At 42.1% G+C, this 25,563-nt stretch overlaps 2 protein-coding genes across 5 annotated transcripts in view; one reads left to right on the forward strand and one right to left on the reverse strand.

Moving 5' to 3' along the window:
* Window positions 1-238: 238 nt before the first annotated feature.
* ZBTB48 (zinc finger and BTB domain containing 48) lies at window positions 239-13,866 on the forward strand. Its single transcript, XM_072426063.1, has 11 exons — window positions 239-316; window positions 2,213-2,905; window positions 3,936-4,213; window positions 5,994-6,105; window positions 7,619-7,711; window positions 9,514-9,600; window positions 9,855-10,009; window positions 10,516-10,652; window positions 11,417-11,581; window positions 12,562-12,650; window positions 13,459-13,866. Exons 2-11 carry the CDS (start codon window positions 2,216-2,218, stop codon window positions 13,756-13,758), a joined length of 2,106 nt encoding a protein of 701 aa, XP_072282164.1. The 5' UTR covers window positions 239-316; window positions 2,213-2,215; the 3' UTR covers window positions 13,759-13,866.
* A 1,179-nt stretch (window positions 13,867-15,045) lies between these two features.
* The window catches only part of KLHL21 (kelch like family member 21), a 44,921-nt gene continuing 34,403 nt past the window's right edge, over window positions 15,046-25,563 (reverse strand). For all 4 annotated transcript variants that reach the window (XM_072426272.1, XM_072426270.1, XM_072426271.1 and 1 more), the window contains exons 3-5: window positions 23,932-24,337; window positions 20,435-20,507; window positions 15,046-20,078 (exon numbers count right to left, since the gene is read on the reverse strand). In XM_072426272.1, coding sequence (XP_072282373.1) covers window positions 19,761-20,078; window positions 20,435-20,507; window positions 23,932-24,337 — 797 coding nt within the window. In that variant the 3' untranslated portion in view covers window positions 15,046-19,760. The remainder of the gene's footprint in view (window positions 20,079-20,434; window positions 20,508-23,931; window positions 24,338-25,563) is intronic.

A 25,563-nucleotide genomic window follows, 5' to 3' on the forward strand; every position in this document is an offset into this window, starting at 1 on the left:
ACTCAACATGGCTGCCAATACCAACATGGCTTCTTTCCACCACTAATGCCTCCAAACTAAAACTTGGCTTCCTTTTATTGGGTCACTAAACAAAACCAGTGATAAATTTAGATGAAATAATAATGACAACTCTAACGTGGTGATGGCAAAAGCCCAAATTAATACAGAGTTTGCCACAACCAAGATGGTGGCTAAGACACGGACGCCTGTGTCCCGGAAGTCGCGTTACTCAGATCTCGCGAGACTTGCTGGCCGGACGCAGCTGAGCTGCCTGGATATTGGGAGAGAAGCTGCAGAGTGAGCCGGGGACTGGCAGGTAAACATGAGCTGGGGGTGGGTGACTGTGCCAGGCTGTGTGCCCATTGATCCTACGCTGCAGTGTATGCTATAATAAAGAGAACCTGTCACCAAAAACAGGGAACCCCTATTTTAGAATGGACAATCATTAGCTATCCCATATCATTGTATGTGTCCCAGGAAAGACCAGGTACCATTGCTGGGGTTTGCCATGTTTTTTGTGTATAGTGAGAGCCCTAAACACCTTTTTATTTAGCTATGACATGTTTCCAGTAGCACTGCGCAGTCTGGCATGATTTGTCATGATCGTAAGGCTGACCGAACTGAATCATTGGAAGGTCAGAGAGCTATGAATGTATATCTTTAACTTTTGTCTGGTGCTGCCCCCTTCCCCCTCTGCTTTCTGGTTGGTGCTGCTTGCTTTGTGATCTGGTGCATGTGCCCCCACCCTATCAATCACAGGGTACCATGCCCACCCAGGCTCAGGGTCTGAAATGCCAAAGGCAAGACCAGTGTGTTGGCGTAGAAAGCCAGTACTGACCACCATAGAGTATGCTCAGTATTTGCATTGGATCTGTGAAGGATATCTGCAGATTTGGTGGCTGGAAGTGGCACCTATAGGGTCCCCGCTTTACGGCTAACCCTCTGTACTGAGCATCATAAGATTTGGGATTCTCAGGATCTTGCCGAAAGGCTGATGGTCCAGAAGAAAGTTTGGGGGCACTAATGAATGAGCAGTCCTTGTATTTTATTGCAACGTCCCCTTTACATCCAATGGCTGACTTTCCTGACTTCTCCATGAATGTCCTTTTGGGTTTAGGTGAAATAACGTTCTACTTTCAAAATTTTTATTTTTATTCTTCAAATATCTGCCTGATCGCTCAGGTGAACTGAATCCCCGGCAATGAACGAACACCTGTGCACCTGCATGGGAGATACGTCATCCCGGCTCGGCCAATCATGATGAAGAATCTAGGAGGCGATAGCAGCGCCCTTTATTATTATTATTATTATTATTAATATTTAACAGGATTTATATAGCACCAACATATTAAGCAGTGCTGTACATTAAACAGGGGTTGCAAATGACAGACAGATACAGACAGTGACACAGGAGGAGGAGTGGACTCTGCCCAGAAGAGCTTACAATCTAGGAAGGCCCAGCAAAGGATCGGGGATAGGTGAGTATAGTGATGTTTAGTTCCACTTTAAATTCAATGTTCGACTTTGCAGCACTCAGTCTGGCAATTGTGAGGCAAAAACCAATTGCGTTCTTTAGATGTCCTGCCAATGGTGGCCACTTTTTTTAAAACAAAGCAGCCCCATCTTTGGTGATCCGGTGTGTTGCTCCTGCAAGCCAAAGCAACCGGTTTCCTTTAATGATCTCAAGAGCACCACTGTTTCCTCTTTCTGCTGTATTCAGCTGTCAGGCAAAGGAAAGGAATATTTGTATTATCCTGATAGAGAAATTCCCTAGCTGCTCTCTCCACTCCTGCAATGACCTACTAATGGCTTCCTCTATCATGACCACATCACACGCACGGCTCCAAGACTCTTCTAAAGCTGCCCCCACTCTCTGGAATGGTCTTCACCCTTTTCGGCTTGCTCCTACTTTCTGCTTGTTTAAAAGAGCCCATAAACCCATCTTTTCAAACTCACCTACGTCTTCTTCTGTCTCCTAAAACCCTCACTACTCACCCACCATTCCATATCCCCCTCCTAATGTGTGCTACTTCCCCACCTCTTAGATTGTGAGCTCTTCGGGGCAGGGTCCTCTCCTTCTCCTGTGTCACTGTCAGTATTCGTCTGTCATTTGCAACCCCTATTTAATGTACAGTGCTGCGTAATATGTTGGCGCTATAAATACTGTTTGATAATATTATATATGAGTAACTCCCAATTTTTTGTTCTGCAGGCCATGGATAATGTTTTCATCCAGCACAGCGTCAAGGTTCTCCAAGCTCTTAACAAGCAGAGAGAAGATGGCCGGTACTGCGATGCCACGCTTGTAGTTGGAGATTTTCAGTTTAAAGCCCATTGGAGTATCCTGGCTTGTAGCAGCCCCTTCTTTCAGAGTCTGTATGGAGATGGCAGCTCTCCGAACATTATTCTTCACGAACGGTTCTCTGAGATCATTTCCCTTCTCCTGGATTTCCTCTACACGGGAGAATTGACACTGTCCCATCACAATGTGGAGAAAGTCCTCTTGGCCTCTAAGGAACTGGGTATCTTTGAAGCCGTTGAGGTCTGTGAACAGTTTCAGCCAAAGTGTTTTCAACCCGTTGATCGGACGGAAGATTTTTTCCAACAGCCTGCTACATTGGAGACTTTAAATGGGCACCTTAAAGAGGCGGAGGAGTCGGATGGAGAGGATGCTCTTAAGGGCATTTCGGAGCTCAGCAATGTGCTGGCTGACGCTGAAGTCCCATCGGAGCAGAACAATGAACAGGACAGTGGCCTTTCCCTGCTCCAAGGGACAGTGGAGATTACACCGTTTCAAGAAGTCGTTCTGAAGGACCCAGAAAATGTAGAGAGAAGGGAGTTTAAGAGACAAAGGAGAGGACAGAAGAATGAGCAGTGTATTGGCAGCGATGGAGACTGTTTGACGGTATGTAGACTGTCTTCCCATAGCCAGTGTTGGTCCTAGTTCCCTATGGAGGAGATTTAAAGGTAACCTGTGCAGTGTTCAATCCAGATTTTTTTTTTAAAGCTTGGTGGGAATAAATTGTAGGCGGGTGGCATTCCCTGAATTATGACCTAACTCTTCAGTAACCACCTAAAAAGAGCCGGGTAGTTATCATTATTATTAATATTGTTATTATTATTATTATTATTATTATTACACACTATTTATATAGCGCCAACATATTAGGCAGTGCTGTGCAAAGTCCATAGTCATGTCACTGGCTGTTCCTCAAAGGGGCTGACAATCTAATGTCCCTACCATAGTCATATGTCTTTATTACAGTCCAAGATCAATTTTGAGGGAAGCCATGTGTTTGGAATGTGGGAAGAAACTGGAGTACCCAGAGGAAACCCACACAAACACAGGGATAACCTGCAAACTTTATCCAGATAGTGTCCTGTTCGAGGTTCAAACCTGGGACCTAGTGCTGCAAAGCTAAAGCCACACGTGCGGCCCAGGTGGTTACTGAAAAGTTCTGAGCGGTGCACCCAGCCAAAAGGGGCTGGGGAGAACACTGCAGTGTTAAAGAAATATGGAAGTCACCCTTTGCTTTTTTTAAAGTCTCGTTGCATGACTACAATGCCAAGTAGATGGGTTCAGTATTTTGAGTGTTCAGAAGCTGGCATAGAGATCAAGCCTGACTTTGCCTTGCCTATATGTATTGCCTAATTCTCCCCAGTCAGGGAAGCAAAGTTCAAGGAAGCAAAGGTTCAGCATTATATCCAGGTTAGAAATGTTACCCTACATATTTATCTCAGAGTATTCTGCTTTGTGATTAGCGACCCCACCAGCTAATACATCTTTGCAGTGTTCTCCCCAGACCCTTTTAGCTGGGCGCACCACCCAGCACTTTTCAGTAATCACCCCGCTGTTTTTGGCTGGTTTCTGAAAAGTTTGGTCTGGAAATCAGATATCCCCATTAAAGTCCTACTAAGTGTCTGTTTCATTGCAGTGGGAGTTGGAGGTGGATCAGATCCATGACGTCATAGCAGATGGCTCAGATTATATCGAGGATGACCTGGATGAAGACTTTGTGCTAGAGAAGAAGATGCCGAGCTCCAAGCGTAGGTCGTGCACACCAAAGAAAATAGTTCCTTTGGAAACCTCCACCCATGACTCCATAAGTGGGGGAGAAGAGCTGAAGAACAAAAAAAATGCCAACTCTCCAGTGGAATGCCCTATATGTCACAAGAAGTTCCTCAGCAAGTATTATCTCAAAGTCCATAACAGGTAATGAAACAAGGCCATGCTTACCAGGATATGGATCACACTGTAGAGTTCTTTTGGTTTTTTTTAAGGCAAATGTATTGACTAGTAGGGTGTGCTAAATATTCCTGTTGTGTCTGAGGATAACCCAGCACCTATTGCAGGGAATGAATGTTCCTTTGATAATAATTAGACTGATTTCCTGGCTTTTGAGACCAACATATATGCATTTGACATGTCAGGTCTTTGCAGACGGATGGCAATAGCTCAGTACGTCTGATAGAATGCAGGAATGCATGGTGATGCTTTGTCAGGGGCAGACCCAGGCTTGACCCCTCTTGTATGCCCAGTCAGAGGGGGCTAGGGACCATTCCTGAGAAGGAGCCCAGAAAGGACAAAGTCCAGCTGGTAGGAGCAGACAACCCGACAATCTGCCAGTTGGTCTTGAGAAGGGCAGGAATCTTCAGTGCTTTGTCTTCCCAGGGGTACCAAGACATCACTATGGGCCTGGCGTCTTTCTGATACACTGACACAATGCACCTTTGTGTTTCTGCACCTCACTTCTCATTACAGTTGGCTGCAGCTAGCTCTGAATGGGTTGGTTATCACTGTGCACTTTTTGATTTATATGTCCTCATCACATCACTTTGTGTGTTTTTATGTACTCACTTGGAACATAGGGTGCTGGTTATCTTATAGGCCCAGCCCTGTTGTTCTTGGGAGAGCTCCCTGAAGGTATGGCCAATTCCATTAGTGGGAATCTTTCTTTAGGGAAGCTCCCAACTTTGTACAGTAGAACCTCGGTTATCCGGCACCCACAGGGAATGTCCGAACTGTAGTTTCCAGTTAACTGAGGTTTTTTTTTCTCAGCCATTCAGCACTAGACTTTAATGGGGAGACACCTCTAGTGCTGAATGCCTGAGAAAAGGGAAACCCTGATGATGGCTCAAGTGTTTTCAGGGTTTCCCTTTCATCAGCCAATCATGGAGTGGAGCAATCAGTGGAGCTCTGCTGACAGCTCCGCTTTCCTGATTGCTCCCGCAGCCCTAGCGGAGCTCTGGTATGTGTTCTTAGATGCCACAGCTCCACCAGGGCTGCAGAAGCAATGAGGAAAGCAGAGCTGTGGGGTGTCGGCTATCTGAATATTCTGATTATCTGAGTTCCAGATAACAGGGGTTCTACTGTATCTGGTGGGTAGGGTTTGGTCAAGCCCACAGAAAATGGGACCTGCGTGGTTTGGGACAAGTGGGTCAAGTAACCCAGTACCCTTGTCCCCAGAGTGTTATGCCCCGAGGGGATCAGGGACAAGTGGCAAATCAAGGAAAAGATGAATATTTTCTTGTCCTAAAGCTGGCTTAGAGAGCAGAAGTTCTGCTTTTGCTCTGACTACATTTGTTGCCTGCTTGTTCCGGTTAGTGGTTGGTAATTATTGTCAGAGGTTCAGCATGATTTTCAGGTCAGAAATGTCAGGTCAATGTATGTTGCATTGGGGGAATTTACCATCCTGTAAATACAAAAGGAGAAGTGGAAAATGTCTTCTTACACAGATTTCACAGAGGCAGATATCCACGTTAAATTTCCCATCTTGTCCACAAAATCTTAAACTTGCCCTCACTTCATTCACAAGAAAAGTATTCACTAAATTGGGAGAGGTGAAAGTAAATATCCTAAATGGGTTTTTTTATATACACTACAAGGACAGTTCATTGCTTGGAGCATCTTTTCTTTGCACATGTTGTTCTCTTTTGTATAGCCAGCACTTTTATGTCAGCACACAGAGACTTTTATTTTTTTGTTTCACCAGAAAGCACACAGGGGAAAAGCCTTTTGAATGTACGAAGTGCGGGAAATGTTACTTCAGGAAAGAAAACTTATTGGAGCATGAAGCACGGAACTGTATGAGCCGAACAGAACTGGTAAACCTAAGCCCAGTGTGTAGAAACTTTGCACAAATATGTTCTTCCTATTAAAACTGGGAGAAGGAAGGACTGACAATGTTTGCATCCTAAGTTTAGGAAAGATGGTGTCCTCTGTTTTGCTCCATTGCAAGGTTTGGGACCTGCTGCCTGAAAATACTTGATAGCCATGTGGGTCTTCGACACCTTATGGCAGGGATGTCCAAACTTTTTGCAAAGAGGGCCAGAGTTGGTGAGGTAAAAATGTGTGGAAGCCGGCCATTCATTACATACTCAGGGTTAGTGTGGGCATGGTCTGCAGGCCCCATGCAGAGCGCGTCCTTGGAATCAGAGTGGAAGTGGTCCATGTAGGTACCACACAGCACACGCCCACTATAATGACGTAGGGGATTCCCTGTGCACACATGGGACTTCCGTCCTGCCTATTATGCCCACCGATAAGCGGGACGATAATTGCAAGGCGGTTGATCAACTCTAATGAAGTATAAAATAGTTTTTTTGTTCATGTGTATTTTATACTGTGGTCAACAGTACTGGCTGGAGGCAAATTATTGATTTTGTTAAAAGGACGGCTGCGGGCCAATGGAAATCTGAACACGGGCCGCAATTGGCCCCCAGCTGGACTTTCAACTTGCCTGCCTTATGGTCACAGATAAGGATAATCCATCAGTTCTGTGGATCAAGTGCATTCACCAAAGAAACTAAAGCTAAATTATTGTTTCAAAGCCAAATTTCAGTCAGCTGAAAAAAATGCCCTAATTGTCTAGTGATATTTTATCCTCTGTAGATAAAATAAATAAATAATTGCCTTGGGCTGGGTACACACGTGCAATAATTTTCGATGGACAGGATCTTTCACGATTCTTTCCAACGGCAAATGACTGCACGATGCATGAACAAGCGCAGTATATACAGCGCCGTTCTGCTCTATGGAGAGGGGAGGGTAGAGAATGACAGAGCGGCACCCCACTGCACCCTCTCCCCTTCACTTCCATTATCATCGTTCTGGCTTTGTTGTCCGTTGACGACGAATGCTGTACACACGGCAGATTCTCATCCGATATCAGCCCTAAGGCGATTATCAGACAAGAATCATCTGACTTGTGTATGTAGCCTTACTCTTTGGTCTTGGATCAGTTGTCACTCTCCTGCACTAACCCAAAATGTGGTTTTTCATACCCTTCCCTGGTACATATAGGGGTGGGCCTACAACTGGTGAAAACCTTTATGGGAGACGTCATCCCAGCCTGTGGGATCAAGAAATAAGTAATTCAAGGAACCCTCGAATTTCAAAGAACCACTGCTTTTGATTAAGCAAGCATTAGACCCCACCTGGATGGAATATGGAGTTTACCTTGTAAAATTAAATTTAATTAAAAGCTTGCGGTGACTGAAAATGGGTGCTCTATGAAAAGAACCAAAAACAGGTCCTGCCTAAAAAGAGATAAAAAAAGGTAAATACAAACATGGTCACAAGATTGCTTTATTGATCTAAATTATTTTACTTTTTCAGCTATTTAACTGCACCTCTTGTCACGAGGTGTTTAAAAGAAGAATGGAGTTGCGGCTTCATATGGTGTCCCATACCGGGGATATGCCCTATAAGGTGAGCAGATTGGTGTTAGGATTGGTTGCATATAATATGCAGGGATGATAAAAAAATCACTACAGAAGTCTAAAATGAAATTATCGAGAGTTCAGGCTGTAGTAAGTGCCCTCTTTATTTTGTTTGTATCTGGGGACAGTGCTGGGATGTGTAGAGGAGAGAGAGATTTTTTAGGTGGGATTCTTAAGAAAGAAAAATATTTTCCCAGTAGCTCTCAGTTCTGCACAGCCTCATAAAACTAAAGGCCACGTTTATATGCTGCTGCACACTTGTACCTCTTGACCTTTTCATTTCTATGGCTGGAGCCGCCCACCTCTGAATGTGATTTTGGAACAAGCAGCCTAAGCGCTGTATAGCCCCTAGAAAACTGAGAAGGTCTTGTGGTTGCTTTAGGCAGAACCAAACTTTTCTGTTCCTCTGCTCATCATTCATCATCCCTCCTTTATATAGAAGAATACTAAACCCCTCATATAATATAGTCACGGTGCTTGCTGTGCTGCGACTTGGCAAGTCTCTCATCATGACATAATACTTTGCAGTTTAGCGAGATAAAAGTCTCCAAATATGGCAACAACTTGACAAGGAACACAACGGCAAACAAGTCACTCCAGTTCAACTGGGGAAGCGCTCTGGGTTTGAGTGGGATAATGTAGTCTGACGAGTGTTGTATATGTTATGTACTGGAAGAAATTCCAATTGTAATTACAGAGCAGATTTCGATGGAACTATAGGTGCCAGAAAACCCTGCCAGACTTAGAGTTATCGGTAGAAAGGAATCTGTGGGTTTACATATGAAGTGTGTTATTATTGAAATAGCGTTTTTTCTGTTATTATTATTATCATTAATGATATTGTTTATCATACAAATAGGGGGCATGTCTCAAATCTGTCCCACAACTAGAAGACGATGAATAGAAGCTATTATTAATATTATACAGTATTTATATAGCGCTATCATATTACGCATTCCTGTACAAGTTCCATAGTCATGTCACTAGCTGTCCCTCTAAGGGGCTCACAATCCAATGTCCCTACCATAGTCATATGTCTTTAATGCAGTCCAAGGTCAATTTTGGGGGGATGCCAATTAACCGAACTGAATGTTTTTTGGGATGGGTTGTGTAGGAGCACACCCACACAAACACAGGGAGAACCTGCAAACTCCATGCAGATAGTGTCCTGGCTGAGATTCAAACCTGGGACCCAGTGCTGCAAAGGCCTGAGCACTTACCTCTGAGCCACCGTGCTGCCCATGAGACAGATTTAATAAAACTTTCAGAATTATTTAAAAGATTCGCTCAGCTGTAGTGAAAGTAGCATTGCAACAACAACAAAAAAAAAACTTGCCACTGATCGTAATCTCTAATTTTAATTCTGTTGCAGACCTAGGAAGTGATCACAATTGCTTGATAGATGTATCTCAGTGTATTGAATTGAGAGCTCCAGCTTTAGGGTTTGTTCTCAGCAGTCCATTAAAGTAAAGCACATTCCCTGCATAGTGGTACAAGACTTGCATGCTGCAGAACACCAGAACACACAGCATGGTGTCCTGTATATTACATTGTGTTAAAATTAAAACTGCACCTTTTTTCATGTGTTCTGTCATTTGTTGGTGTACAAGCACATAGGATGCGGTGCACTGCATTGTGGTGGGGATGAGCCCTTAAAATGTAAAAGTTAACTTCAGGCACACAGCTAAAAATACACAATAAATGGTTATATGGAAGCTGTTTTGCATGCCAAAGGTTTTTGGTATTTATCCAACCTGTTTCATATTCTGTTCCTCTTCTGTCCCCCTGTAGTGCTCCACCTGTCCTCAGCAGTTCATGCAGAAGAAGCATTTGCAGAGTCACATGATCAAGATGCACGGAGAGCCCAAACCTCACGCAGTGAGTATGAATGTACTTGGTGTAGGGAGAGCAGACTCGCTGAGGTCCTGGCCCCCTCTTTTGAGGGGTCACCACATCTGTAGAGCAACCATGTAATGACTAGTATTGAAATACAGATAGCCTGGCTATAAAGGAAGTTTTTTTTTTTGAGGGAGGGGGGCTTATAATACATTTTTCCCAATGGTTGCTATTGTTCACCCAAAACCATTGTGCATGTTTGTGAAAAAAATCTTTTCGGCTTTTATTCCTTTTAGTGCCCCACCTGCGGGAAGTGTTTCTTTACAAGAACAGAACTTCGGTTGCATGAAGCCTTCAAACACCGGGGGGAGAAGCTGTTTGTGTGTGAGGAGTGCGGTCACCGAGCTTCAAGCAGGAGCGGCCTACAGATGCACATCAAAGCCAAGCACAGGTCTGAGATTTATATGATTCAAGACAACAGAAGCTTTTGTGCACTGATACAGTGCATGTTATCACACAGACTTTACAATATGATCTATCTGTATTATGTTATCAATCATAATGGATGGTGGGTCGAGTCTTTTCTACGTCAGATTAGCAGAGCCTCAACATTGTGGAGAATCCTCCTAATAAATGGGAGCGTTGAGACTTGGCCAGACTGCAGGCAAATTTTGTAATGCATCACATGTGCATTATTAATACTGCGTACTACCAAATGTAAAGAGGAACCTGAAGTCAGCATGTATGTGAGCTGCTATTACTGACTTTTTTTTTAGAAAAATATTAGGTATCTGGCTGCCATGCTGATCCAATTGATCTAGCACTTTTCTGAGTCGCCGGTCCTGAAACAAGAATTCCAACCAGAACATCTGACTTTGCTTTACTTTGGCGTGGTACAATCACTGATGTCTAAGATAGCCAAGAGTTGAGCTTTAATGATTCTCTTCTTTTTGACAGAAATGAACGTCCTTTTGTATGCGAGTTCTGCCACCACGCCTTTACCCAGAAAACCAACCTCAACATGCACCTTAAGACTCACACCGGAGAAAAGCCTTTCCAGTGCCATCTATGTGGGAAGACATTCAGAACGCAAGGTGCGTAGGACAATCTACTCCATGAACTTTCGGGGTCCACATGAATATTAGGGTTCATGTACACAATTGATGCCACATACAAACCAAATAGGTCATTTGTTTATTCACTTATGGTATTTGCTGCTGGTACACACTGGAGGTACACCCTTTATCTGCCTTGAGTGAATCTGAGCATCAAATATGTTGTATTGCCTTCGAGGATGGAGTTACTCGCAGTTATAAGCTTGCTCCTAACTAATTTTTTTTTTTAATAAATATCTTGTACTAGATGCTCATGTAGAATAGAGTCAGGGACCGAACTTAGCCGAGGTGCATTGTGGCTTTATATATAAAAACTGACAGGGGTTTTCACCCCTCCTTGCTTGCAAAAAGAAAAATGGGCTGATGTTTATATTTTGGCCATTGCATGAAATGGTGCAAACCTTCTATGCAGCGTTGTGACATTGGGTGGACACAAACTATTCCACATAATATATTTCCTTCCTCCCATATCTGCACAGGGTTATAATTTCAAATGTTGACTTGTAACTTCCAATGTGTGTACTTCTGTCGTCTATTTTAATAAATGTAAAAATAAATTTAAAACAAATTAATGAAAGGTCTATTCTAAAACATTGTAATTATATATAATATAACTGTTGCCCAGCTTTTAAAGCAGTTCATGCACGGAAATGTAAGGAAGCCTTTTGACCATAATACATGTCCTCTTTAACTTTGTTTCTAACAAGTTTTTCTCTGTTCGCTTTGTTCTTTTGTGATTTCAGCCAGTCTACATAAGCACAACCGGACACACACAGGGGAGCGACCATTCAGCTGTGAATATTGCGATCAACGGTTTACAGACAAAACGCCACTCCTGAGACACGTGGCCAGCCGACACCAGGAGGGGAGACCTTACTTCTGCCAAGTGTGTGGAAAAACCTTTAAAGGTAAAAAAAAAGTGTAGTAGTTCATGCTGCTGCTAGTTGGAATGCATGTGTTTATCCAAACCTGGTTGGCAACATAATGACTAGTGTTGGAAGGTTTTGGACAACTTCACCTTGCTTTTGACATTAGTTCGGGACATTTCTGAGATCGTTCACAATTCAATGTCACATATGCAGCTGACCTGCTTCAAGCTTCATTTTGCATTTCTATAGACTTGAATGGGGGGAGAAACAGTTTTGATTCAAATAAAGCCTATTCACAAATGTCCCTAGGGGAATGTCTGCTTCAATCACAGCACTCACTTGTCCCCGGTGTTTTGGTTAATAATAATAATAATAATATTATTATTATTATTTTTATTAATAAACAGTATTTATATAGCGCCAACATATTATGCAGCGCTGTACATTAAATAGGGATTGCAAATGACAAATACAGACAGTGACACAGGAGGAGAAGAGGACCCTCCCCCTGAAGAGCTTACAATCTAAGAGGTAGAATAAGCAGCACACAATACGGCAGGTGGGTGAGTAGTGAGGGTTTTAAGAGACAGAAGATGATAGGTTTGAAAAGATGGGTTTAGGAGGCTCTTTTTAATGAGGTAAGTGTGACAAGAACTGTGGAGGGATTCCAAGGTGAAGTAGAAGCCAATGAAGAGAACTACAAAGAGAGGCAGCAGAAGAGGAGCGGTGGGAAGGATGGATGCATGGCTGCAGCATTCATAATAGTTTGTAGAGGAGGGAGTCGGGTTAGTGAAATACCAGAGAGGAGGAGGTTAAATTAGTAGGAGTTTGGTGGTCTCTGGGGACTGGTAGGGGTTATTTTGGAGATGTGACAAGACCTGGAAATATTCTGAATTAGGTTGGTTATGCTTTCTGCTTATATTGTGCTGGACTGCCTTCTGATAAATATCATTGGCTGAGCTATGAAGGTAGCAAACGGTAAAATGTTCCTGTTATAGCTTTTGTTTTCTCTCTTTTAGCGGCAGAGCAACTTCGGGTTCATGTGGCCAGACATCGTGGCGTTAGGAAGTTTGAGTGCACTGAGTGCGGGTACAAGTTCACACGGCAGGTGAGTGTGGTTGTGTTGGTCTGCATTGCCTGGGGAACTGTCTTAAAACGCAACTAAAGTTCCACTTAAAAAAATTTGGATTAGGCAAGGCATTATTGCAGAAAAGGACAGGTCATGTCCCTTCTGCTACAATCATACTTACCTGCCTGATCGCTTTATAGAACTGCCAAAAATGCTGAGCTTCTCATACTGAGCTACTCATAGCTCAAGCGCATAAGGATATCCAGCAATTCCAGCTTTCTCTGCGCTTGCTGGAACTGAATTAACTCCCACATGCCTGCTCAGAAGTTACATTATCTCGATTCGGCCAAACAAGATGGCCAAAGGTCACATCTAGGAAGAGAAGAAGGAAGATGATGGTGCTGCCCTCCGACAGGACAAGGTGAGTTAAAAAAAAACCTGTTTAATCTAATGAAATAACTGTGCTGGTTTACTTTGGGATCATTTATATTGTTGTGTCTTTGGCTTGACTCAGTGGGCCAGAGGTCACCTGAAGTTTCTGCCTTGTATCTGACCACACGTGGTGGTGTATCAGGTCTGGTCAATGACATGTCTGACTTTAGGTGACTTCTGACCCCTAAATCAAACCAAATAAGCAGATGCAGGCAAGAAAAACAGTTCCATGTAAAATATTTAGTAGGAAGTTATATTCAGATTTGTAGCCAATTTCCTGGTCATTGGACCATTCTTTATCCCTTATCCTTACTCTTCACTTTGCTGCCTAATCTGTACGTACATGGAGCCTTTTTCTGGCACAGATAAAATGGCTGAAGACTTCCTTTAAAATATATACTATCTTTTTATAAAGGCTCATCTGAGGCGGCACATGGAAATCCACAATCGTATCGAGAATTACAACCCTCGTCAGAGGAAGCTTCGTAATCTGATAATAGAGGAAGAAAAGAGCATGGTCATTGGTTTACAGAGCGCCCAGGAGCTGGAAGTCGGCCCCACAGAAATCATTGTGGAATCTATTAATGCAACAACTCTGCCAGATGAGGTCACTGAGCAGAGACTGTGTCCAGAGGATGGCTTCCCAGCGGAGGTCATGGAACAATCTATAATCATCACTGCCACCGCCATACCCATCGAAGAGTGTGAAACGTGAAAAGCCACCAGAGCCCTTCACCGTGGTAACTTTTTTTTATTATTATTAATTTATTAGACTGTTGCATCGGCTTAACAAATAAATGGATGGTTGTTCAAAATAAAAAAAGACAGATTTGTATTTTTATTTTCTTGAAGTGGGCTGTCTTCAGACTTTACATTTTGCAGTGCAGATTTGAGTTAATGGGACTGATTTATCAAAGCTCTCCAAGGCTGGAGAGGAGGATACATGTTGGGTGATCCAGCAAAACTGGAATGCATTTTAGAAAAAATAATTTGTTATTTGTTAGCAAATGTTTTCAATCCTGGACCAAATCCATTCCAGGCTTGCTGGATCACTCCGCTTTACTGATGAAAGTGTATCCTCCCAGCCTTGGGGAGCTTTAATAAATCAGGCCCAATTCAAGTGATCCACTATCTAAAATATAATATCAGCTGCTTCTGTCCAGTAAAGTTAAACACAAAACTGACAGTAAAATGAGAAGGCAGCAGGTGAGCTCCTCTTCCTGTCACTGCTCTTTCTCCCATAAGCATGCTCCTTATCACATCAGCATTTCAGCACAGCTGACTACATCCTTCTTCTGTCTCCTAATCTGAGCTCTGTAAGAGGCCGGGACAAAGTAAGATTTGTGTTGTTTTCATTTAATACATTTTGTAATGTATTAACAAATTCAGACCTGCAAACGTATGTCTGCAGGCAGATTGGTAAAGTTTTGCTTTATTCTGCCTAGACCCGGGGTGTCAGCCCAGCTCAGGGTACTGAACACAGAACAACCTTTGTGTGTCTAATCCTTCAATAGTTTCTTACAGCAGTCATTTTGCAGGGGTACAGATCACCTTTTCTATACATAAGCACTAAGAGAGTACCTGCAAATCTATGATGTACTATGGCAGCACAGTGGCTAAATGGTTAGCACTCTGGCCTTTGCAGCACTAGGTCCTAGGTTTGAATCTCAGCCAGGACACTATCTGCATGGAGTTTGCAGGTTCTCCCTGTGTTTGCGTGGGTTTCCCATGTATATATCGGTTTACTCCCACATTCCAAAAATATGCAGTTATGTTAATTGGCTAGTGATATGATTATGGACTTTGTACAGCACTGTGCAACATGTTGGCTCTATATATAAATACTGTATAATAAAAATGGCACAGGTAGTATTTTCTACTAGAATAGAACCAACAGACCAGGGCCAAATGGGTGATATCCTCTCGCTGATCACAACTTGAAGCGATTATAATTTTTATTTAAACTTGATAAAAGTTCCTTTTAAAATTCACAAATCGCACATTTATTTTAAAATGCAACTTTATTCACCTTTATTCCAAACAGGACAATGGTCGTGTAAAATATCTCAAACGTTTTACAAAATAAACATAAGGCAATACATTAAACTCAGCACAAAATTCAAAAAACTGCACATTATTTTCAGCCCATGAATAAAATGCGTACGGTTCTCTAATAAACCATTAATTAGCACTGGAGCTGTGTCCTCCTAGCTCAGGCACAAATCAGACTATTAAGATATCTGTGTCTACAGTCCCTTCGGATCGGCTAAGTGCAGCCCTGCCCGGTACGAGGCATTCTGTGGGCGAAGCAGGCTGGCAGCCTATCCTATCTCATGGAACCCGTGATATCACAGGTGAGACGACCGATAGGCTACAGTACAAAGTGTAGTGTTGTCAGTGATTGCGGTGATGGTTGAACATTGCATAAAAAAAACATAGTGCACCAATTCTGAATAGCTTATTGAACTCACAAAGCAGTATTGAAATTCCTATATATCAGCTACAGTAAACTGAACATGTCATTCACGCTTAGTGTTCCTTTATGTGTAATATTCACGGTAAGTATGTCCCACTACAGCAGTGTTTCTATATCAGGGTTCCTCCAGAGGTTGCCGGGGTTCCTTAAGCAATGAGCAGTTTGTGCCTCTCAGGTCAGTTTAACAGATACCAAATAATTTTGTGGCTATCTTGTAAAGGTGGCTGCCTGCCACTGGCCAGCAATGTAATAGGGAATTCTTTTTACTGACCATCACACTAATATACTGTGAGCTGTGGATATAATATTTATAGCTGGGGGTTCTTTAAGACTTGAAAGTTATTTCAAAGGAATTCTTTCATGTTAAAAAGTTTGGGAAACACTGCTCTACAGCAATGGACCTATTCCAGGGTGTAAAGCAACTATAGCTGGAAATGGCTGTGTTATGCTATCACCACTAGCTTAAAGCTAAACTTGTGAATAGAGAATGAATAGTGTGGCATGCTTGCCTTATTCCTCAATTCTTCAGGCTTTCTTCTCTTAGTGCAGCCAGACCTCCAATGTCTCTTATTTTCACTGTCTGAGCAGCTACAATGTCATCCCTACCAATCTAGGACCAGCAGTCCCGTATTTTATCCTAGGTTGAAAAGGCCTGTCCACAACCAAGGGCATCAGACAGTGAAACAAAGAATAAACATATCGCCCTATTCATCATCCACTAGGTGAAATGAACAGTAAGTATATTGCAGAGTTTACCTGCAGATCCCCATTTACCATAATTACTACACTGAGGGTGTAATTGTCCTGCTTTGTATTGACATTTATCTGGATGCAGAAGGTCCTATTGGAAATGCATTGGATCACAGGTAAAGCAGGTTTGTATGCATTTGCCATGATTGCCATCTTTATATTCACTCCAGTTTACATGAATTTGCTCAAGGATGAGCCTGATGGCAGCCTATGGGAATTAAAAAGCAATACACTAAATTCATCCTTTTTAGTCTCACCTCTAAAAGAAAAAGGGGAAACCTGTGTGCTGTATAAGATGGACAGTTTTTCTGTTAAGCCTGTGAATAAATGAAGCCTGGTATATTCACATTATTAGCTCTAAGACTTGATGGGAACCCATCATGGTAGAATAAGAGTGTGCCTTTGCTGAACACCTCACTGTCATACTGACCATTTGATTTCAGTCTTAGGAGTCACTGACTTGGAAGAAATAAGCAGAGGGTCAGCATAACAGCCTGGCAGAGAGCATTCAGGTCAGCAATGGCAGCATTCCGTATCTCAGTACAAGTCATTAACTCCTTTTTCTAAAGAATTTGCTGTGTGACTGACTTCCTGTTGTATTGTCCGGGGACAGAAAGCTTTATGTGCGCAGAGAATATTCTTCCCCTGCTCCTTATATTATAAAAATCAGAAAGTTTCACTTTTTTTTCTGGCATGATCAAGAATTCTAAAAACAAAATCTACTGCTGGCAAAGTGCTAATTGGTTAAAGCTGTTTTTATCTTTTCTTTTTTTTCTTATTTTGTTAAAAACATTTAAACCATCTAAATCTTCACATGCAGCATTTGAATGTCATGCTTAGATTTGTAAACACTGAAGGAGGCATCTGCAGACCTGGTGGTAAAGGGTTACCCTGGCCTGCTGGAAATAAGGAAACATCTTGTGTCAGGCTTCGGTAGCAGGACCGTGCTTGGTAAACAGTCCATAACGAGTAATTATAGCACAAGCCCTTTCTGTGAATGATGAGAGAAGTCTGGAGACAACTTATAATTATCTGCCTGCCATGTTTCTTTAGCATTTTTAGTATCTGGCCTGGAAAATGCAGATAAGAACCTAGATTTTGCATGACAAATTCAGCAATGGCAGCACAGTTGGGCAGCAGTTACCTCTCTGGCCTTTGTAGCGCTGGGTCCCAGGTTCGAATAACAGCCAAGACGCTATCTGCATGGAGTTTGCAGGTTCTCCCCGTGTTTGTGTGGGTTTCCTCTGGGTACTCCAGTTTCCTCCCACATTCCAAACACATGCAGTTAGGTTAATTGGCTTTCCCCAAAAATTGACCTTAGACTGTAATGACGAAATATACCTATGGTAGGGACATTAGGTTGTGGGCCCCTTTAAGGGACAGCTAGTGACATGACTATAGATTTTGTACAGCGCTGCATAATATGTTGGCGATATACAAATACTGCATAATATTAATGGCAATCTATATATTTATAAAACGTGAAAAACAGTTGCTCTTTAAAGTGACTGCCACAAAGCAAAATACTTTGAAGATGAAGCTGCCATTTGCTGAATTTTCCAGGACAGTAGACCCTAATATGCAAAGGCAAAATGGCAGCTTTCATCTAAGGCTACGCGTAGAGAAGCTTCTTGATGGGAACGTCAGGCCTTTAATACAAATTACCCCCCTAGTAAGGTAAATATTTCACTTTCATGCAGAACCTCTTCAAATGGCAATTATAACATATCTTCAGATTAAATCAAAAGATCGATACCCCAGATGTCTACACAGCAAGTCAGCAGCCATTTTGTATGCTTGTATGGTCAGGAAAGTTCAGCCTCGCATGAGTGAGGTCACTAGGCGTGGACAGGAAGCACACTGATGAAGGAGCTTTCATACTTTCCATACCTCCTAGATTTTTTTTGACAAACAAAATGGCTGCAAAACTATCCATGTGTAGGCAATGGGGGCATTTACCTTGACAACATTAATAACAACCACAAAATCCAGTACAAGCATGTGTTACACTCAAGACTTAACATGTTCAATGGGGTGTCTGACATATTTTTGTTCTTTCTGTTTACTAGCAAAAATATACTTTATATAATTTTCTAATAATAATGCTCTGATAAAAACTGCAGCGTAGCTGTCTATATAGGCAAATCTAAGCGGTGGAGATTGGGCTGTGTTTCCTGATGGGCCAGTTTCCATCCAGTTAAAGTAAACCTTGCACATCAAAGTCTGGTTATTAGTTGTTTCTATTTTCCATAACGGCTACATAAAAGTTAAAAAAGTGAAAATGGATAGTCTCATTTTTTTTTCTAACTTTCATAGTGCAAGGGGTGAAGTGTTTCATCCTCCTGCCAAACCAGATTGCTGGTAATGCTGAGTAACATAACACAGTTTTTAGGATAGATGGGAAAAAAACTAGGCGGGTGGCAGCCCCCTTTATTGTGACCCATCTTTTCAGTAACCACCTAGCTGGGTGGTTACGGAAATGTTCCGGGTGGTGCACCCAGCTAAAAAGGCCTAGGGAGAACACACTTACTGCAAGATTTGGGCTACTTTCTCTGAGATCTGGCCTAAAGGTGGATGACAGCAACCTCACCAAGTTGCTACAGTAGGGAGCTGGCGAGAGGTAAATATATTAGTTTTACCTTCATCCTTCCAGCAGGGATTTTTTTTATTTGCAAGTTCACATCCAGGAACAGGGAAGAGGATCAACTCAAGTAGGAAGACCTTGTTTTTAAGCTGCAAGGTTTGCTTTACCAGCATGGGTTACCATAGGGATGCTTCATCTCTGTCAAGTCAAAGGTAGAGCTGAAAGATACCTTTTGTACATCAAGTATGTAGATTAGAGAGAACATATCAGGTTAGCATTATTTTTTTCCCCACGGTTGAGGCAAATAACTGAAGGATGCAATTGAAATGGTGATAAATCACAGGCGCAGAGATGTGCTCCATCCTTGAACCAGCATCCCTGATTAGAGTCGGGTGTTGACAGTCTCAATGTATTTAAAGAAAACATCACAAAAGTTGAAGGTCTCTTTTAACCTATTACGTCAGCATCAGTGGAAAATAATATCTTCAGCTTGAGGCTTCTATGTTCCTGTCCTGACAAATTAAGTTTAGGTTGTTCAGCTCAGATATTGTTGACAGCCCTGGAGCATGGACCTTCACAAATAAGTAGGCAAGGGCATTTCCATATTCAGAATGGGCTTTTTTTTTTTTTTAACGTGGGGTAGTGTATGCACCCATCGCGGTGCCCACAGTACAATCAGGTGCAAACTGGCATTTACACAAGTATATTCCTAATGGAAGCACAATCTTCAGTGAGATCACATGAATGCGTGAAAAAAAATCAAATATATAAATATATAATATTAATAAAATATAAACCATCCATGTAATAAACTACAGAGGTGTAGTGTGCTCAGTTACCTCATACAAACCTATTGGCCCTTTACTGTCCTGGTCAGTTCAATATAGTCCTATATTAGAATTTTCTCCTATCGTCTGTGCATCTCATTCAGGTTGTGGTTGTGCAAGTGCTGCCGTCGTCTGTTCAGGTTGATTGTATTTCGCTCATGGTTTGCGTTGTCTAAAGGGACGCCGTCAAAGCTGTATTGAGTATGAGGCATAAACTGCCTGAATATGCTGACACTGCCATGCCAGAAAGTCGGCTGAGGAAGATGTCCCACGATGCTCCATTCTTTTGTTTTTGGGTCATAGGCCTCAACCACGTCAGAAAGTTCAAAGGTGTTGTCATATCCGCCAGACACAAACAGTTTTCCTCCGAGCGCAGCCAGGCTTCCTCCAACATGAACCTGCGGTAGTTACAACAGCAATATTACTGTTCAGTTTAAAGTCTGACTGCAGCCTAAAGATATATTTTCGGTATGGATACCTTGGGAAGGGCTATTAGACTGGGGCAAGTTTTGATAGTTTCCTTACAAAATACACTTGCCTGTAAATTTATGTTCCTATTGATAAACCACTAGAGTGCAGAGAACACAAACATGTGCTCGAGTCTGCATTTTCTTCACAGGCTGTATGAAAACTAGGACATGCACAGATGCTGCAATGTTAATGTTCTTAAAACAATTGTAAGATCCTAAAAAGAAATGGAGGGGGGCACAGATTAGTAATTAAGAAGGAGGAAGACAGAAAACAGACAATGTACCTGCTTCATAGGAGGAATTTTGTTCCATTCATTCTCCATAGGACTGTATACATCCACTTCTGCAGAATCGTCCCTGCAATATAAATAGTGCATTATTAAGGCTGCCAGATGGGTTGCATGCCAATTATTACCCAGGAACATGATGGAAAGAAAAAGGAAGGCAATCAGTCTGCTGCTGACAGTTCACTGTCAGAAGAAGCGGATGGAAAGAGGAAACCATTGCAAAGTCCTACCCAGACCTTTTGAGCCAGGCGCACCACCTGGCACTTTTCAGCAGCCACCCGGCTGTTTTTGGGTGGTTACTGATGAGCTGGGTCACAATACAGGGGCTGCCACTCACCTAAAATTTCTTCCCAACCAGCTTAAAAAAATTCTGGGTTGAGCAAGGAGACCCTTTTATCCAGGTGCACCACCTGGCACTTTTCAGTAGCCACCTGGCTGTTTTTGGGTGGTTGCTGAAAAGTTGGGTCACAATACAGGGGCTTCCACCCTCCTACAACTTCTTTCCACCCAGCTTAAAAAAATATCTGGGGAGAATACTGGATTAACTGTAAATGGTGTCATTATTAATATTATTATTAAACAGGATTTATATAGCGCCAACATATTACGCAGCCCTGTACATTAAATAGGGATTGCAAATGACAGACTAATACAGACAGTGATACAGGAGGAGAGGACCCTGCCCCGAAGAGCTTACAATCTAGTAGTCATCCACCTGGCTGTGCAGCAGAGCCGTTTAAATACCAGGACTGGAAGACAGAAATAAAGAAAGTTTGACAAGTAAACCAGCAACCATATATGCATTTCATCAATACCTGGAGTTTAGTTTGTAATAATGATATACAGAACAGAACAGCCTGAATAAAATAAAGCATTTATAGCATCCAAGGAACCCGACCCGGTTTTAATATAGGAAAAGTGTGTGTGGCAGGAGCAGGTGAGTGGAATTAGCTGTAACTGGCAGAGGAACCCTTCAGCTGTCGTCTTAAGAATAACCAGGGTAACTATTTCACAACGACATTCACTCAAACATTCCTGGAGAAAAGACACGTGGGATTTATCCCAGCAAGAGACATAAATGCCTCACAGGCTGTATGCACATTGCGACCTCTAAAAATTATGTATCATTCTAGCCGGTGTTTATGTTCTCGGTATATGAGGGAACGCTCTGTTCTTGGATGGGTTGACGCTGCTGCCAAGATGAGGTTTTTCAGCTTTCTATATTTATAGCACTGAAAACAGTAAGAGGGACTTTTGGTTGAAGGTGAAAAGCGGAGCTTATTAGAACTGTAAAAACAAGAACGTGGCACTGGAACAGTTTTCTTCCTTGAAGTGTAACTTTATCCAACAGCTCCATCTTCGAAAATAGAAAAACTGCGGTTTCTGCCAAGGACATCATCACTAACATAGATTCAGCAGTCTAAAAGCTGCTTCTAAATACAAAGCCCCCCCTATAGACATTGGAGGATGCTCAGATGTAAATGCCGTTTCTGACTTTTTGGCTGGGTTCTCCCATAAACAGAAGTGCTGCTATTTTGGGCAGTGGAGACAGATACAGCACTGGAGAACAATAGCAACTTGGAAATGGTTTTTATGAAATTTGCTTCTCGAGAACCCATATTTAGGGATGTTGGGTGCTGTTTACAAACTAATGAGAAAGTCAAAATGTAAACTTATAATCTTATGTGTATGGGCATCTTAAAAGGACCAATAAACATTGGTCATTATTATTATTATTATTATTATTATTAAACAAGATTTATATAGCGCCAACATAATATGCAGCACTGTACGATAAATAGGGTCATTATGAACTACTTAAACTCTGCCAATCCTTCTCTTGTGACCAACATTGCGATGTACCTGGTGCTTATAAGTATGGGGGGCAATGTGACCGTGCCCCCTAAAGACATATTGTACCAGACTAGTAACCAAATCCATGTTTTTATATATAAACATCCATTCTCTACACAATACATTGTCTACTGAATAAATAAGCATAGCATGGATGGTGGATCAGTGTTTTCAAGCTATTTTAACCTGGGGAAACCCTTAAAATAACTTCCAGGTCTTCAGAGAACCCCTGCTATTACTATATCCACAACTCACAGTACATGGTGGTCAGTGAGAAGAATGCCTCTTACATTGCTGGCCAGTGGGAAGAATGTCACCCTTACAGATAACCACAAAGATCATTGGTGTCAGATAACTTGACCTGACAGGCACAAATTGCTCATTACACAAGGAACCCGTAGCAACCCTGCTTGAGAAACCTTGTGGAAGAGGCAGCATGGTAAGCCAAGTAGTTGGCACTCTTGCCTCATAGTTCCTCCGTCCCTGGAGCTGGAGAGAGTTTACAAAGCACTGATGGCAGCTCCTTCTCTGCTTTTGTGTGCTGAAACTTCCCGTGCCCCTTGCTAGGTCAGTTATAGTCCCTAATCCTTACCTCCATACTGGTAAAGCCGTAAAGAAAAGACGGTGACATTACAAAATACGCTAGATCATTTCTTGATAATTTAAGGGGGTCAGAAGGATCATTCTTACTTTCGTGTTGTAGAGTATTTTTGCATTGGATTATGCTTTGTATACTTTTCCAGATGTTGTGCATTTTACTGGTTGCACTATTGATGCTGATGGAAGCGACTATAGCAGCTACACGGCTGAACCGGGGTTCTTTTAACCATTAATTGAATACCGTAATACAATGTGAAGAACTGCACTACTAAACCTAAACGGTAGATTATGTCCAGGAAATACACACCTTACCTGCAGTAATGTGCCGGAGTCTTGTAATACTGCATAATGATATTTATAGGTAATCTAGTTGATTTTGTAGTTGTATGGAAACGGCATAACTTCTACTGCACAAAACAAAGCAATGGCAGTAACCAGGGGAGGACACAGAATTCTCTTGTGCTTACATATGATAGGAAACAGAGCTATGTGGCAGGAGCCAGGACCCAGACTGATGCCAAGGGGTGAAATATGGAGTCTGCTATTTAAGTCTATTAAATGAAGAAAACAGAAATGTGCTAAGTGCCAGAACCCACAGCCAAGGCTGTGCAGTGGTCTGAGGTATGTACCTAGATTCCCTAAAGGGAACCAGTCATGTCTAGTTAAAGATACTCCAGTGTAATGCCTGCAAAGGCTTCTAGCTGCTAGTAGACTACTTTACTTTACATGGAAGCAATCCCATAATCCAACTACAAAACATCAGGCCAACAAAGTAGCAGCAGCATACTATAGAATGTTATAATACAAGTGAAGATAAAGTTGAAGACTGGCACATGGTGGTGAGGACACTGTTCATAGGATCTTGTAATAATTGCACACATTTTTGTCACATTAAATTTGCCTAGTGGCCATAGATTTGCCCAGATTTTACATTTCTTGACAACTCATGGAAGTTACAATATTCTGGCATTTAGCACACCTCTCAGCAGATTCTGAAAGCAATGCACAAAAACAGAACTGATAGACCAGTAAAAACTCACCTGACAAAATAAATGAATCCATTTAGTGTCACAGTTTTTGGTGCAAATGACCAGGTAGGCAGCCGGCCACAGTTCACCAACGACCACAGGTCCGTGTCGGGGTCATAGCACTGCATGACCATAGTCTCTTTGCCTTCAAGTGACCCAATGGCATAAAGCTTGCCCCGGCAGGAGGTGGTGGAGCAGTTGTCCATGGGGTACGTCATAGGCCTAAGGGATTCCCAGGAGTCTATGGTGTGGTCATAGCGCTCTGTGCTGTCTGATGCGATGACGTAAAGAAGACCTTTAAGAACAGTGGAGCTGTGATATTCCCGGGCTTTCAGCATGGGAGAGACCTCCGTCCATTCATTCACGCTGGAGTTATACCGCCAAACACAGTCGTACAGGCGGGAGCCATCGGACCCTCCTAAAACACACAATAAAAAAAGGTAATAATATGCATGTCAGCGAGTAATAGACCAAAAAAAAAAAAACTTTCAACCAAGTAAGCCTTCTGCTATATACTCACCAGTTCTTTATAGACCTGAAGAAGGTTTTACAATCATTGACTATAATCAGCTTAAAGTGCTTCTAAAGCCAAAATCTGAGTTTTTTGTTTTTGAAAAGGCAGAAAATGGTTAAAACTCTTGTCATTTTTGCTACCTGGGAGATTAGGATTTTTTTCCTTTCCTGTAGACAGAACAGAAAGGGAGAACATTTCTTCAAAGCAAGGGAAATGCTCTTTTAAAAACCGATATCAACAAAAAAAGTGTCCATGTTGCAGGATTTCCTCTCTATTGTTTTCTTAGTGACAACGCAACAGGATGATTTCCTTTACTTTGGTCTGTGGAGCACAGGGAGAGAATCTTCTCAGTGGGGGCAGTAATAAAAACCTTATGTATGGGATTAGGACAGAATGGTCAGATGGCTTGGAAATGCATTTGGATATATATCTATGGATATATCATATACAATGCCAAGCTGCAATATCTAAAGCTAGTAAAGTACTTTCTTGTAATAAAAGAGGAATAGACTGCAGAGATGGAGACATTATTCTGCCCCTGTACAAAGCATTGGTCAGACCTCATCTGGAATATGCCGTCCAGTTTTGGGCACCAGTTCACATAAAGGACATTGTGGAATTGGAGAGAGTGCAGCGAAGGGCAACTAAACTAATAAAAGGAATGGAGGAGCTCAGCTATGAGGAGAGATTAGCTGTACTGAATCTATTCTCCCTTAAGAAGAGACATATAGGGGGGGATATGATCACCCTGTATAAATATATAAATAGTCCATATAGAGAACTCTCTTCCCAATTATTCACCTCAAGTTCATTACAAAGAACAAGAGGGCGTAAGGTCTGTGAAAATGTGGAATCGGCTCCCTCAGGAAGTTGTTTCAGCAAGTTCTTTAGATTGCTTTAAGAAAAAGTTGGATGATTTCTAGAAGCACAGAATATAACTGGGTGTTAAAGCTTTAGAGTAAAGATATCAGAGACTGTTGATCCAGGAAACATCCGATCGCCTCATGGAATCAGGAAGGAATTTTTTTCTCGTCGGAGCAAATTGTACCAGGGATTTTTTTGCCTTCCTCTGAACCAACTATGTGCATAGGGTTTTACATCTGGAATATGTTTATTTCCCTAGTGGTTGA

This window comes from Pyxicephalus adspersus, chromosome 11 (genome assembly GCF_032062135.1).
Source record: "Pyxicephalus adspersus chromosome 11, UCB_Pads_2.0, whole genome shotgun sequence".
In the NCBI taxonomy this organism is placed as follows: domain Eukaryota; kingdom Metazoa; phylum Chordata; class Amphibia; order Anura; family Pyxicephalidae; genus Pyxicephalus; species Pyxicephalus adspersus.